Source organism: Vigna umbellata, chromosome 9 (assembly GCF_029865625.1).
Source record: "Vigna umbellata cultivar VRB3 chromosome 9, Vumbellata_1.0, whole genome shotgun sequence".
Classification (NCBI taxonomy): Eukaryota; Viridiplantae; Streptophyta; class Magnoliopsida; order Fabales; family Fabaceae; genus Vigna; species Vigna umbellata.
The window spans coordinates 7,189,092-7,202,995 of record NC_142173.1 but is presented as its reverse complement, the minus strand read 5'-3'; the positions used below and the strand labels follow the sequence as shown (position 1 = coordinate 7,202,995).

The 13,904-nt window shown below is 33.1% G+C and overlaps 2 protein-coding genes across 2 annotated transcripts; one reads left to right on the top strand and one right to left on the bottom strand.

Moving 5' to 3' along the window:
- The first annotated feature begins 1,762 nt into the window (after nucleotides 1-1,762).
- On the top strand, nucleotides 1,763-4,594 carry PRPS20 (chloroplast 30S ribosomal protein S20). The gene is made up of 3 exons (XM_047305146.2): nucleotides 1,763-1,978; nucleotides 2,109-2,272; nucleotides 4,116-4,594. The coding sequence occupies exons 1-3, from the start codon at nucleotides 1,837-1,839 to the stop codon at nucleotides 4,344-4,346; spliced, it is 537 nt and encodes a 178-aa protein (XP_047161102.1). The 5' UTR covers nucleotides 1,763-1,836; the 3' UTR covers nucleotides 4,347-4,594.
- A 6,096-nt stretch (nucleotides 4,595-10,690) lies between these two features.
- On the bottom strand, nucleotides 10,691-13,058 carry LOC124831226 (protochlorophyllide reductase, chloroplastic-like). Its single transcript, XM_047305147.2, has 5 exons — nucleotides 12,900-13,058; nucleotides 12,694-12,792; nucleotides 11,907-12,435; nucleotides 11,207-11,565; nucleotides 10,691-11,094 (listed from the first exon to the last, which is right to left on the bottom strand). The coding sequence occupies exons 1-5, from the start codon at nucleotides 12,951-12,953 to the stop codon at nucleotides 10,939-10,941; spliced, it is 1,197 nt and encodes a 398-aa protein (XP_047161103.1). The 5' UTR covers nucleotides 12,954-13,058; the 3' UTR covers nucleotides 10,691-10,938.
- Nucleotides 13,059-13,904: the final 846 nt, after the last annotated feature.

The following is a 13,904-nucleotide window of genomic DNA, read 5'->3' as shown; positions in this document are numbered from 1 at the left end:
CATGCCTTCATGCAATCATACAAGTATAAATTAAATATATAAGCTTCCCTTACCTGGATAGCAGTGTACGTCCTAAGAGTATGACTTTAACTCGTTCAACTATGGCTCTTCTATACTCAACGGTCACTTAAGTTTCTTCAACTAAATCTAACCAAAGAATCGTAGAAGATATCAACTTATACCCTTGCATGCAACTGAATCTGGGTTCGCAGGAATTCCAGAAACGAGCGTATGGGTTGGAAAACTTACCGTTTACAGAATCCGGAGTTGTTCGGACCAAAATGAAGTTCACGGCGTAGGGAACGTTCCTACGGTTCTGAATGTTGAACGGAGAAGAAATGGATGAGTAACAGTAGAGAGAAGTTGGAGGTTTTTAGAGAGAAGCGGAAGAAAATGAAAGGTTAGGTTCTGAGGAAGAAGATGAGTGATGCAGGTGAGTGGGAGGGTTTTTCGAAAATCATTTTTGATCATTCAAATCCCAGACGAACGAGCGTCTCCTCTGCTGACACCTGCACCCCCACTTCTGATTTCAGAAGTTTCCAACTCGACACGTGACGCTCGTGCATGCAGTGCAAAGTGGGTTTTAATTACCCGGAATAGTGACGTAGCTTGTGTATTAATGGTGATGTGACAGAGATTTGCATTGCTGATTTCCTAGATCTTACACACCTTAAAACAAATACAGGTTAAATGCTATGGTCTAAATTTAATTTGAAATCAAATTAAATGTTTAAGTTACTTTTTCATAAACAATTGTTTACTGTAATAAAAAGGAGTAGAAATATTATTATAATAGTATGAATAAAGATACTAATTATACATAAATAAAATTTAAAATGTTAAAAGGTAATTATATATAAATAAAATTTAAAATGTTAAAAGGTACTTGAAGAATGATCCTATCTTATCATAATAGTCAAAATAATATTTCTTGGATATTTTTGTAAGAAGGTATTAAATGTTTATTTTAAAAAAAGGTCCACTTATTATAATATAAAGAAAAATATTAATAATATATATAATAAAGCGTTCAAATGTTAAAATACAAATATTCTATAATAATATTATCAGTTCATAATAGTCAAATTAATAGTAAAAAAGTATCCTAGTATAGTATGTGTAAAATTATAATATGAATTAATTATTTTGTTTGAATGGAACTGTGAAAATTGACACGGTAGAAAATAAAAGAATGAGAAAGACTTAAAATATAAAATTATGTCCTTTAAATTGGGTGAAAGAGAATCTAAAGAAAAGATAAATAAATAGTGTTTGATTTGAAAGAGGAAAAAAAAGTTAAAAGAATATTATCTTTAAAATACGGTTGAATTTAATTTTACCATTAAAACTTGTTTAAAATATTTTCACGACGTCATCTAATAATTTTATAAATAGGTTCTCGAACATATTTTAAAACTTTTAATGGTGATTGTGAAAAAACATATCATAGAAATGAGTAGTGGACGTTGTGTTTTTAAACTTTGTGAAAATTAAGTAGAATATACAATAAAACAGAGAGTTAATTTGTGTATTTGAAATTTTTTGCAGCTGCATAATATTAATATTAATATCTGATTAAGACTAAATATTGACCCATGCTCAGAATCTCAGAATTACTTGGAAAGAAACTATTTCTGGCTAGGAATGTGTATAGTTTGGAATACAACCTCGTAGCTAAGCAATTTGGTTTCTAAAAATATTTACAAAAATTTGTAATAAAGAAAACAGTAAGGGTAGTATGTAAATATCGCATAGAACGTTCAACAAACACCAATCATCGTCATCTTTTCTCATCGGATAAGAGAGAGAATCGCCTCTTTACTCACACAGAGAGATATGGCAACCGCTGTTTCGTGCTCATGGGTTACCCTTTCCTCCCAAATGAAGAACATTTCTCTCACTTCCTCTTCCCATCCCATTTCCAATTCCAGTTCTCTCAGTTTCTCCAAAAGCCTCTCTCTCCCTCTCTTCTCACAAGGTACCTTCCACCAACCACCCCATTTGACGGGGCTTCTCTTTTTTCCCTTATTTCCATCAGAAGACGCGAAAGATTCGGTTTTTGTGGAGTTTTCAATTGTGGGTCTGTGTCGGGTTTGGTTTGTTTTCAGGTAACTGCTTGCCGCTGAGCACAGTGCAAAGACGCGCGTCTGTGGTTTGCGAGGCTGCCCCGAAGAAAAAGGTGGACTCCGCTGTGAAGAGAGCTCGCCAAGCCGAGAACCGACGCATTTACAACAAAGCTCGTAAATCTGAGATAAAAACCCGTACCAAGAAGGTGAAAGCTCTCTGTAATGTAAAAGGAGTTGTTTTGGTTTGGTTTATGCTTCAATTGAATGGTTTGAATTTGTTAGATTACACTGAAGAACTTGCATTTTTTTTTTGTTTGGCATGGAGTTGATCTTAACTAAGAATGGTGAAGTTAATTTCATTTTTGTTTGTTTAAAAATGTCTAAACTATAGAATTTTAATTATGTGTTTAATTTTCAAACATTATGTGTACAGTCAATTTTTTAGAAACGGTCCAGGTATGTCTTTTGAAGTAGTTATAAGAAAAGTCATCAATCTCACCAACATTATAAATAGTATAAAAGATCTTTACACTGGTAGTGCATCTAATTAAATTCCAACTATGCTCCCTTCTGCATTATATTATGTTGTTTCTATTTTACATTTCACTACTTTCAATTTCACATAAACTCATCCTCAGACATTCAGAAGACAGTTTTAGGTCTTGTTTAGATAAATTCTCACTAATAATAAAGGTAAAATGAATTAAGTTTTTTTCATGAGTTAAAATTCACTTATACACAAGTTAAAATTGGTTTTTGGAAAAGTTGAATGAGATAAATTTTTTAAATTAGCCTATGTATAAGTTAATTCTATATAGAATGGAACCTAGTTTTTTCATTATTATGTGTTGTGGATGACCAATTATATATGTTGTTTCACCTGAAGATGAGTCAAAAATTCAATGTTTTAGGCTCCGAACCCTGTAGTTTGTAGTCACTCTTTTTTAATTAAATCTTATCAAGTTTCACTCAATTGTTAATTTGATTAATTAGTTGTATTGTATTTGTACTTTTGCTATGAAGTAATGTCAGTTGTCTTTAATGTGAAACTGTCTTGACTCCCACTGGGAAATATGGGCTTACAATATGTTAGAAATAGGAGAGATAGAGAGAAAGAAGAAAAATACATGTTAATGATATGGAGTATGAGAGCAATGAAGGAGAAGATGATACGGTAGACTTTGGACTTACACTGACTGTGGTAGGTTGCTAGTATAAACTGAAAAAGAATAAGAATGTCATTCATTTTTTTTAATTAATTTTTTTTTATGTTCACACTAATTTAATGTTTTTCTTTCATGGGAAAAGATTGTGATAAATCTTTACTTCTACTAGTGTCTAAAATTAAGTGGTTACATCCTTATAAATTATTGCAACAGATAGTGCTTAATATCCTTTTCATCCCTACTTTTAATTGTACCAAGCTATGCTTGAGAAAAACACTTTGGTTTTCTGTTGGCATCACACTCTAGGGTGTATGACATGATTGTTCTTATTTAGAGCAATTTGTTTATACCAAGTATGGCATGTCTTCCTACAACCCATAGGTGATTCCACCTCTTGCAGCATTCTTCTAGTTTCTCAGGAAACTTCTAATTAAAGAAGTTGGGCTTGTCAGCAAAAGATGAAAGGGTGAGAAAAATAGGACTCATGTTAGTATGACATGCATGATATAAAACACTTTACTAGTTTTCCTAGTTTCTGTTAGTATAACAGTATTGAGTATTCTTGTACAATTACTTGTGCAAGCTCAGTCTACTCTAACCCAATATTAGACTCCAAAAACAATTGTGAATCTTTATGTGATAACCAATGTAATAACTGCAGTACTTATGTTGAGCTCTTGCAAAATAAGATTTGTCTTATTTAACATTGTGTCTTGTAGTTAAGGGTACATTAAACTGCAGTAAACGCTTCTGATCTTGCTTAAAACATAAAATACTCTGACAATACCACTCCTAATTCTTGTGAGAAGAACTGGTGTTAATAACTCTTGTCTTCTGTGCTACCATCTTAACTTCTAGCTTTGATATAATAATATTTGATCAGGTTTTGGAAGCTCTGGAAGTTCTGAAGAAGAAACAAGATGCAGTATCCGGAGAAATCCTCCCTATTGAGAAGTTGATTGGAGAAGCATACTCAACAATTGATAAAGCTGTGAGAGCAGGAACACTGCACAGAAACACTGGAGCAAATCGAAAGGCTCGACTTGCGCGAAGGAAGAAGGCGGTGGAGATCCACCATGGCTGGTATATCCCAGTTCCCGAAGCCACTGCATGAACCAATCCTATTGCTTGTTTACTTCGGGTAAAATGAGGTGCCAGTGAAGACTTTCTGCAGATTTTTTCATCTCTGTTAAAACATTGTATTTAGTCTTCCTTGGTGTTGTTCAAATTGGTTTACAATTCCATACTTCATGTGTACCATCATTATATAGAGCCATTGATTTGAACAACATCCTCGTAATTTGCCTTTGTTGTACTTTTTTCCATGTTTTATAATGCAATGCCTCCATAAACTTAATTGTATTTCCCCTCAGGTGAAAATTGATTGTTGTTATAATCCTGCACATGATGCTGCAGGTGCATCACTTAATCTTTGCTCCTGTACAGTATCATCGTGAATTATTTAGTCATATATAAACTCTTTAGAGGCCTCTGACTGATAGGCTATTAAAACCATAGAGTATACCAGAGACCCCCAAAAGACAATTGATACTCTAGTTGCGAATTCATGTTCTAATCGGACATCAAACCACATACTTTGGTCAAGGAAATGAACACCAAGTATGAACAAGGCGAATAATTCTAACAAGGCGAATAATAACACCACTTGTACTATTTAACTCCATAATTGATAGTCCCCTTGATGTATCTCACCACTCTTTTTGTTGACTTCAAGTGAACCACACTGGCATAGTGCATGAACCGCGACAACATGCTAACTGGAAATAAAATGTCAAACCTTATAAATGTAAGACAAATTAGACTTCCAACCAAGCTTCTAAAATATGTTTCATCAACTCTTATGGAGATGCCTTATATCTCAAACCAAGAGGAGGTATATTGGATTTTGCTTTAAAAAATGATCTTTTCAAAAGCTTTTTGCAAAATCTTTGGTTTTCTTGAAATCAATAAAACAACTAGTGATGAATCAACAATAAAAGAGAAAGGATAGAGAAAGATTCACAGAAGCAATTTATACTGGTTTGACCAAGCCTACATCCAGTCTTCCTTCAATAACCTGAGTTGAAGGGATTCCATTATAATGACAAGAATACAAAGATATTCTCTCTCAATGTACTTCTCACCCCACTCAAAATCACTATAGTAAACAAGACGTGAACACCTTCACACTTTTACCACACAAAGAACAAACACAACTCTCTTAACACCTTGAGAACAATCTTAGCTCTCAATGAGAACACTCTCGGCTCTCTCCTCTGACACACCTGCACAGGAATGCAATCCACATAATGTAAATGATGAAACTGATCTTCTAGGTACACTCTAGTAGTGAGGATTCAATCAGAACAATTTAACTTAGATTCTTAATAGAATCTTGATGTGTAAAGCCAATTCAGCTCAACTCCTGTAATGAAAACTCAATGAATACAATTAGTTGTGAAATTGATTGCAATTGAATTGTTTTAAAACAACGTGCATGACAGTTATTTCTAGAATTTTTAGAATCTTGACGCAATATAATCGATTAAAAAACTTATGTAATATGTTAAGTTTTTTCCTTCTATTTTAAAATATTCTCTCAGGTTTTTTTCTATTTTGATTTAACAGATTATACAGGGCATACAATCGATTATATAGTTCTCATTAGCCAACAATAAATTTATTTGACCCTTAAAACAATTCCGGCTATTAAATGAAATTGATTTTGACATATGAAACATACTTAATTAATTATGAAACTTATGTAATCAATTATGTCAACACTTAAAAGCAAATTTTCAAATCAACTTTTATTCTTGGACAGATCTACACACTAATGAAACATATATTGACATAGCTTCATGTTTTAATCGATTATACAACTTATGTAATCGATTATTACACAACTTTTGCCCATGTTAAGCATACAAGTGACATGGAGAAATCTAATAGATTATATACATTTCTTAACCAATTATTTATACCAGAAATGATATATTCAATTTGTTTAAAACATGATTCAATTACAAACGATGAATTCATATATCAAGCACAAACACAATAAAGATAAAGCAATTGTTATGTCATTTGTTGTGCAAGAAACTATAAAGTCATTTTTCTGTTCATCATAAAAAACATAGAAAGGGTTGGATAGCTCTCCCTATCAACAATCTCCTTTTTTTTTATGATGACCAACAAGAAACATGTTTTTTAGTTACTCTCTCCCTTTAGGCATTAACAAAATATGGCAGAACAAGTAACATAGAATAAAGCATGTGCTGAAGAACATAAAAAATACTTACAAACCATTAAGAATATGATGCTCCCCTTATCATAAAGAGATGTAGCACTATAACATTGTTTGAGCAATATATGATTGATGTTGCTTAATTTAGTAGTTTGAAACAATATATCATATGTATATGACAAATACATATTAGAGTGTTTATACTGAATTCAAATGAATATACATGTGCATTTTCTAATACTCAAGATAATGTGTGCAATGGAGATAAAACATAAAGTATAATTGTAGAAATGTAATTAAGATATCAGCTTATGATGCAGGATAATATATGATATATGTTAACTCATCTGCAATAGAGTTATCAGCTCATAGTGGTGCATATATGATGGATTTCAAAACGAATTTGAGCAATATGCAACATATGATATGTGTTTTATACCAAACATGTATATAAGAACATTTGAAACTTGTCCAACAACTCAAAAATCAGTTATAAAAATATAGAACCAAATTTTATAACATAATCGATTACATTCCTAATGTAACAGATTAAGAAGTCGCAGTCTAGATTCTTTAACAGATTATGAAACTATTTAATTTCTTAAATTTCGTAGATATGATCATAATCATATTGTTTGATTATTTATCCTGTTTTGATCACTTTGTAACCTACAAACACAACTTTCTCAATAGTGTATAATGTTAGTATCATAATAAACATGATATAAGCAGCAATCGTGTAACAATGTATGATCAATGAATGAAAAATGAACATTTAAGCACATTATCAAGTGATATTCCAAATTATAACATTCATAACAGATTCAATCAATCACAAATACAGTTCAATCATTCCATTCAGACATTGCAAGTATAGAACTCAATGCAACCATCCAAATTGTATTTAAAATGATAAACACGGGATATTGTTCATACAACAAAATATATTAAACTAGATATTCATGAAAATAGAGACAAATTGTTCAAAAGTAAAACCTTATGGCTTAGTTACAAAATATTTAAACTAAAACAAATTCCTATTCTAATTAGAGATATCAATGAATTCTTCATTCGCCTGGTCATCCTCATCGATATCTTCATCTTTAGAGGTACTCTTAAAAATCTCTGCATTCTCAAATCCATCATCCAACTTTTTGTGGATTTTGACTAGAGATTTCTCAATCTTGTTGAGTCTGGCCAAATGATTCTTCATTTGATTGACCATGAATATTTCAAGTCTGTCTTTGGTTGAAAGGTATATTTAGATTATGACTTGTCAACCTTTAAAGGCACATCATCTTCTTCAACCACAAGTACATGTTCATCCTTAAACGTCCATCCAACCTTACTCTTCCTTAGACCCATATGATGGAAGGCAAGTTTTTCGATCAGCTTTTTCTTAGTATGGCTCAATGTCACTTCATCAGTAAGATCAACAAAGTAATGACGCATGACTTTGCTCAAGAACACAACATATGAAAGGCTAGCAATGTTTTGTTTGGATATTTTCACCATAGGGTCACAAACAACAACAGTCTAGTCAATATGTAATCTCTCTTTTAAAGCATAAATAAGGTATACATCTTCTATGGTGAATTGTGCACGTATACCTTCTCTGGGTAATAAAAGCTAAACGATCATAAATGTGCACAGCCGATCATCCCTTCTTAATCCACCTGCTTTAAACAAGGTGAAGTCCTTGGGTTTAGTAGGGTTTCTCAGGAAAGCTTTATATATTGTCATTTTGTTGATTCTAGGTACGCTTAAGTGAGACTTGTGACCATTTGGCCTGAAGTTAGCAATAGTTAACTAAATTGCTTCATCCAGCTTGATGTCAACCCTCTTAACTCTTGAACAAATGAGATCATTTTCAACTTTAAGGTTCGCATAGAAAACCTTCACCAAGTCAGGGTACCACCCTTACACTCTTACCACACAGAGAACAAACATAGCTCTCTTAACACCTTGAGAACAATCCCAACTCTCAATGAGAACATTATCGACTCTCTACCCTAACACACTTGCATAAGAACATAATCCATAGATTGTAAATGATGAAACTGATCTTCTAAGTACACTCCAGTAGTGCAGATTCAATCAAAATAATTCAGCTCAGTTTCTTGATAGAATCTTAATGTGTAAACCCAAATTTGATCCTTGATTCTTCAAGACACTTCTTGGACGCTCTTGCAATCAAAACTCAATGAATACAATTTAGTTATGAAATTGATTGCAATTGAATTGTTTTGAAACAACCCACAAGATAATTATTTATAGAATTTTCATAATCCTGACACAATATAATAGACTACAAAACTTATGTAATCTGTTAAGTTTTTCCTTCTGCTTTAACATATTCTCTCAGGTTTGTTTCTGTTTTGATTGAACAGATTATACAGCGCATACAATCAATTATATAATTATCATTAGCCAACAATAAATTTATTTGATCGTTAAAACAATTCAAATTATTAAATGAAATTGATTTTGACATATGAAACATACTTAACCGATTATGAAACTTATTTAATCGATTATGTCAACACTTAAGCAAATTTTCAAATCAATTTTCATTCTTGAACAAATCAATACACTAATGAAACATATTGGCATAACTTCGTGTTTTAATCGATTATACAACTTATGTAATCGATTACTACACAACTATTTGCCCTTGTTAAGCATACAAGTGATCTCGAGAAATCTAAAAGATTATATATATATATATATATATATATATATATATTGCTTAACCGATTATTTCTACCATAAATGATATGTTCAATATGTTTAAAACATGATTCATTTACAAACAATGAATTCATATATCAAGCACAAACACAATAAAGATAAAGCAATTGTTATGCCATTTGTTGTGCAAGAAACTATAAAATCATTCTTTTGTTCATTATAAAAAACATAGATATTCTTTATTCTAAGACTATAATTTCATATTTGATTGAAAGGCATTTTCGACCGAGTCTTCTTCATGCCTTTTCAATATTTGTTCGTAAGCTTCAAGAGTGTAGGGAGGTTCAACACACACATAGATCTCCACATTGGTAAGATATTGTCCGCTTTGGGTCAAGCCTTCACAAATTTGCTCTTAGTTGGAAATGCTTATGCTGGAGGGGGAGTGTACCTATGTGGAAGGGACTCACCCTTGAGGGGGAGATTGTTAGGAATCCAAGTGAGTCTAAGTCCCACATTGGATAGAAATGAGAAAGTAGAACACTATATAAAGGTGAAGACCCATTAACCCATTGACTTTGGATGAAGAGTGGTGGCAATCCTTTACATGGTTAGACTCATCTCATTTGGTATTGTGTCTCCCAGATGAACCTTCTCCTCGATAGACCCAACAAAAAAAAACAAAAAATAATAATTGTCGGGGTTTTTATATTCTTTTTAAGATTTGTTTTGTTGTGATATACATACATATGATATGTTTACGATTTTGCTTCCGCGATTCATTTACAAAACTTAAGAAACAAATAATCTCAACCTTGTTACCGAAATAAATACAAAATTCAATTTTCTCTCCTTTACTTTTATAAATTTTAAATAATATCTTTAAGAAAAGTATAAGAATTTTAAAAGAACATTTTTATACTTTTCATTTTCACACTAGATTTTAGGGCGAATTTAAATTTGGGTTGAAACATTTATACTAGATTTTAATTTCAAATATTATGTAAACAAGATAAAAGTAAAATTTATTTAAAAATTATAATTTTTTCTTAATTTAATTAAGTTTTGAGTCCCTTTAAACTCAGAAACTTTCAATTGAGTCAGTAATAAATGTTTATGATCTATTACATATTTACCATATTTGTAGTTTTCAATTGAATTCTTGGTGTTTAACTTTTTAGTTAATTGTATAATGTAATATAAAGTGTAGAGTAAAGTTCTGATTTTTATATAAAATTATAACATTATAAAATTATAAATTATACAATTAGAAAATTATAAAATCATGATTTCATCATAAAATTATAAAATTAACTATAAAATTACCTATGATTATAACTAAAAAAACGAGTAAGACAATATTAACATCATCCACTTAACAACATATACTTTTGGAATGAATAGAGTTTAACTTGAGACTGAATCATATATGCTTGGAATGAATAATGCTTTTAGCATATTAATTGAAGCTTATTTGGTTAATTTGAACTCTCTTATTTTAATTATTTCAATAACAATCATTTGGAAAACAATGAAGAATCCAATTCTGAGATAGATGTGTAATCAAATTTCCTAACTTCATGAGCACTTTGAAACATTTGAAGGATTCATCGAGAGTAGTCATCAAGACAAGACAGGAGGAGTTAGCTGCTAAAAAATGCATCAGAGAAACACATCAGAAAAGGGTCTAAACTATTGTGAGATGTTATTGAACCCCATGACAAATTCCCCTCAATCAAGAGGATATTGGAAGCTGCCAAGATGCCATTTAAGCCAAACCAACAAGCTTCTCACTTATCTCCCAAACCTTGCGAGCCTTATCTGCATCACTGGCTTCTTGTGACAATTGATTTTCAAATGAAGCAGAGGCCTTGTTCCAGCTCCAGTAGACACCTGATTTTGTTAGGCTTGGATCACTCACAACCTGTACAAGGTTAAAACAGTTCAAATATGAGACACAAAGACTCTTCAAACGCTCATTCCAACAAAAAAGTATATAACCATCTCCATAGTCTCTTATTGGTCATTTGTACTACCTGTGCAAGCCGCTTTCCCGATTCATCTTCGGAGACAAAGCCCTTGGTTATGAACTTTTGGAATGGAGGGAAGAGAAGTCTGAATAAGGGAATGTGTTCTCTGAACAAGCCTGTTGTGGCAATGCAACCCGGGTAGAGGGAAGCAAATGTGATTCCAGTTTCTTCATGGTATCTTCTGTGAAATTCTTGCATGGTAAGCATATTGCAGACTTTGCTGTCCTTGTACGCCTTGGCTCCATCAAAGGATCCTCCATCTATCATGGATGAAGTGTTTAGTCCATTCAAGCCTCCAGCTAGTCCCCTCAAGTCACCAAGATTTGCCTTGGGTGGCACATTTCCAGCCAAGGTGTTGGTGTTTCCTATTTGGTTAACAAAATCGTCAGCACCAATAATGGCTAACAAGAGAATATCCACAAAACATTGTCTATCATTTGTGATGATCATGTGGATACTACTCATAGAAATGTGTCAAAAAGTATGATACTAGCTAATATTTTTCTCTACTAAGAGGCATGTCAACAGTATACGACGGACACTCTCTTTTAAGTCTTCAATATTCAGTGAAATTCCCATGAATATCATTCCCATTCCCTATTTACTAGAACTCATTAGTTTCATCTCATAATAGTGCATTATAAACGAATGCATCAGATAGCAAGTTGAAAGCATTTCTCTTGATGAACATCTTAGTTAATTATACCTGTGATTGAGCCAACAATGATCAACCTCCTAGAAGGGTAATCAGATTTGTTCAAGTCCTCAAGCAACAGGCGTGAAAGCAGGAAATGCCCCAAATGGTTAGTTCCAACACTTAGTTCAAAGCCATCAGCAGTGTATGTAGGTTCACTTGCAGTTGGGAAGTAAACTGCAGCATTGCAAACAAGCACATCCAGTGGCCTGCCTGATTGCCTGAAGTTGTCCACAAATTGCCTAACACTATCAAGGGAGGCAAGGTCCAAATGCATAACAGTGTAGTTTTCCTTAGGAATGCCAACAGCTTTTGCAGCCCTTTCAGCTTTGAGGAAATCCCTGCAAGCCATTATCACATGCCACTTTCCTGTCTCAGCCAATGCCTTAGCAGTGGCCAAGCCCAATCCAGAGGAAGCCCCAGTGATAATAACACTGCCTTTCCTCAAAGTTTTCTTGCCTTCTGGTGAAGCCTTTGTGACTCCTGGAGTTGTTGCCACTGATTGGACCCTTAAAGGGCAAACTTTTTGCTGGAATTCCCTCTGATTAAGTGTAAATTGAAATAAGTTTGTTTGTGTTTTGACGAAGTACAACATTATGCACAAGAAACCAACACATCATGCAAAGTCCATGAAAGCTATATCCTAGGGTGTTTCTATTTTACATTCACAAGGTAATAAAGGATATGTTCAGCATATTACTACGTTAAAAGGTTAGTAACATTTCTACTGAAGTTATACACTGAATTGAATGTAATAACAAAGTAGAAATGAAGTAATATTATGTTACGATATAGTTACTTTGCATGAAAATGAGAGAGAGCTGAAGTCCGCTTTGAGAGCGTCTTCCAATGAAAGACCAAACATTGTGGTGTTCCTAAGAGACATGCCAGGCTTCCCCTGAATGAAGAAAAAACCACATTTCCCAAAGCTTTAGTTATATGTTATCTCTTCAAATAGAACACTAAAAGAGAAAAGATATGCTAATGTGACAGAATGAAGCAAACCTCTTTGGCAAAAGACAAGTAAGCAGAAACCAAGGAAGCAGCCTGGACAGCCATTGGAACTTGAGAGAGAGAAAATTATAAATTGGGTCTGTTGTTTTGGAATAATCCACTCAATTGAATGAAGCGGGAATGTGATTGTGATGAATTTATACAGTGAAGTGTTATTTTGGATATGAGAGGATAAGATAGTTTGCAGCATGTGCACATGCCAGGTCACTTCAAACGGGCCAATGAGGTTGTCAGTTTTAGATTTCTGGTGATATTTTTCTTAATAAGAGATATTTTGATTCGTTGCAGGTATCAACAGTGAACATCGATGATGAAAGGGATTGTAAATGGAAGCACATCTAGAGTAGAAGGCAAGAAAACAAACCTTACTTTGTCACCTATGTGGTTAGAAAGGATATGTTCACATGTTCGCAACGAAGGTCCTAGAAACTTTGAGAAGTACAACAATTAGATATACTTTTCTGACTAAATTGGGTTTTGGTTTGTAAATTAGCCTTTTTATAATTTATAGGTTTTAATTTTTAAAGTTTTAGTTCTTGCCGTCTGCCTCTGTTATCTTCAGAATGCTAAAAGTTGAATCCTTGTGGACACCACGGCATAAATTTAAGGCTTAATACCTCTTTTTGTCCCTCTTTTTAAGGGAAATGTTCACTTTCGTCCTACCTTTTTCAAAAAGTTCAATTTGGTCCCACGTTGTGAAAAAAGTGTCCAAGTTAATCCTTTTTGGTCACGGCGTTAAATATTTAACGATTCTGCTGCCAGCTAGGAGTGTGGTGTGCAACGTGGCTTTTTACTTGCGTAACGTGGCATTGACAGTTTAGGGTTTAACTGAGAACGTGGCAGTGAGATTAAAATTGTGATTGTTAGGGTTTGATTTGGGTATTTCGAAATTGGTCTTTAAGGATAAGCATTTTGGAGAACCTGCAAATCAAATTTGGGTGATCTTGAAGGTGAAATCTGCAGAGGATATCGAATTCCGCAAATCAAATCAGGTTA

Excerpts from the sequence above, each read along its gene's own strand:
- PRPS20 (XM_047305146.2), top strand. The coding sequence starts at position 1,837 with ATGGCAACCGCTGTTTCGTGCTCATGGGTTACCCTTTCCTCCCAAATG. Across the intron at positions 1,979-2,108 it reads TCTCCCTCTCTTCTCACAAG|GTAACTGCTTGCCGCTGAGC; the intron begins GTACCTTCCACC and ends GTTTGTTTTCAG. Across the intron at positions 2,273-4,115 it reads TAAAAACCCGTACCAAGAAG|GTTTTGGAAGCTCTGGAAGT; the intron begins GTGAAAGCTCTC and ends ATATTTGATCAG.
- LOC124831226 (XM_047305147.2), bottom strand. The coding sequence starts at position 12,953 with ATGGCTGTCCAGGCTGCTTCCTTGGTTTCTGCTTACTTGTCTTTTGCC. Across the intron at positions 12,793-12,899 it reads ACTTGTCTTTTGCCAAAGAG|GGGAAGCCTGGCATGTCTCT; the intron begins GTTTGCTTCATT and ends TTCTTCATTCAG. Across the intron at positions 12,436-12,693 it reads CTCTCTCATTTTCATGCAAA|AGGGAATTCCAGCAAAAAGT; the intron begins GTAACTATATCG and ends ACACTTAATCAG.